This window comes from Oryzias melastigma, linkage group LG22 (assembly GCF_002922805.2).
Source record: "Oryzias melastigma strain HK-1 linkage group LG22, ASM292280v2, whole genome shotgun sequence".
NCBI lineage: Eukaryota > Metazoa > Chordata > Actinopteri > Beloniformes > Adrianichthyidae > Oryzias > Oryzias melastigma.
The window spans coordinates 18,654,954-18,656,438 of record NC_050533.1 but is presented as its reverse complement, the minus strand read 5'-3'; the positions used below and the strand labels follow the sequence as shown (position 1 = coordinate 18,656,438).

General features: G+C 32.7%; 1 protein-coding gene across 1 annotated transcript in view; it reads left to right on the top strand.

Moving 5' to 3' along the window:
• The window catches only part of tpo (thyroid peroxidase), a gene marked incomplete in the record, with an annotated part of 37,300 nt that extends 36,268 nt beyond the window's left edge, over window positions 1–1,032 (top strand). The window contains 1 exon segment of the mRNA XM_036210000.1: window positions 505–1,032. Within this exon segment, the coding sequence (XP_036065893.1) occupies window positions 505–515 (11 nt within the window).
• Window positions 1,033–1,485: the final 453 nt, after the last annotated feature.

Below are 1,485 nucleotides of genomic sequence, written 5' to 3'. Positions count from 1 at the left end.
CTCCTTTGCACAATAATGTCCACTGTAAATTTGCACAACTGATTTGTAAATATCTTAGTCACTAACATATGCATAGTTTGTTTATTTCCTATATATACCTTGTTTTCAGTCATCCTGTAAATATCCAAAAGCTTTATATTTTTTATCTTTATGGCATTCAGAGTGAGCTGCAAAGTAAGAATTTCATTGTACAGGGAAACCCGTTTCTTTACTGTACATATGACAATAAACCCTTTGAATCTTGAATCTTGTTATGTATTTCAGTAATGTAATTTTTGACTTAATCTGTTTTATTGTTTCATACAAATATAAGTCAATTAAAATACAAATGTTCTCTGTCTTGCTCTCTGGGCTGAGTTGGGGTATTGTAAAAGATCAAAGCTTGTTAAGGAAACGTTTAATGTCACACAATAGCTATTATAACTAAAGACAATATCTGCTTATATATTTTATGTTCTGATTTCATTTTATTTGACCTGACATTTTTTTTTTTTGTTTCCACAGAATCCACGTAATGCTGTTTGGCAAGGAAGCAAAGAGAGTTCCATAGAAAGAACAATAACACTTTCCCTTTTTGTTTGTTTGTTGATTTAAGTTGACTCATTTCAGCAGCACTTAACACAAGGATATCGTGTATCATTTCTCGTAACAAAACAGTCTTTTTTGGGGGTTTTTCCTCATCGGATATGTAAGGGATAATGCCTGACGATGTGTGCATTATCAGGAATTACCGCCTGAATGCACACTTCAAAGGGCATTATTCCATTTAAGAAGAAAAAGTGTGTTTCATAGCTTAAAGTCTAAATTGTTCAACTCTTCCTTGTGTCTAATTTTTTCCTTCAATTCTCTTCATCTTCTGCTGTATCTCAGTCTTGAAATGTTCAAATTAACCAAACATGATAAAAGGAAACCATAAAATCACTCGTCTTTTATACTGTCTTGCTGTTGTGATCAACTGTGGAATGATAACATTTTTTTCAAATATGTTAATAATAAGTGGATTAAAATCTCTACTATTTAAATATATTGATATTATTAGTGGTGGTCTGAGTTTCTGTTGATCTGGTCTCCAACTTTTATTTAGGCCAGGCCAGTGATAAAAATACATTTGGGCTGAATTTCTTTTTAGGTGTCCATTATGACTGCAGTACATCACTTTTAATCCACACCTTGCAGCCAATCAGAACCGAGTATTCCCCCTGACCATTGTAAACTTGAGAATAATTGTTTGTGTCGATAAAAAATTGCTCGGAACCCACAGTTGTTGAAATCTCTGAAATACTTTTTCATTTATTTCCTAAAGGATTTGCAGAGAAAAACTTAGAGAATTGTTTTTGAGGAGATTCTTTTTTATCTAGATTTCGTCATTACATAATTTCTGTTCTTTATAAAAACTGGTCTTCAAAAGGTTCAGCTTGAAGAGGCTTCGCTGCTGACCTGAATAGATTCTTATGTTCTTGGAAATGGTCAAAGTGTAATCACCTG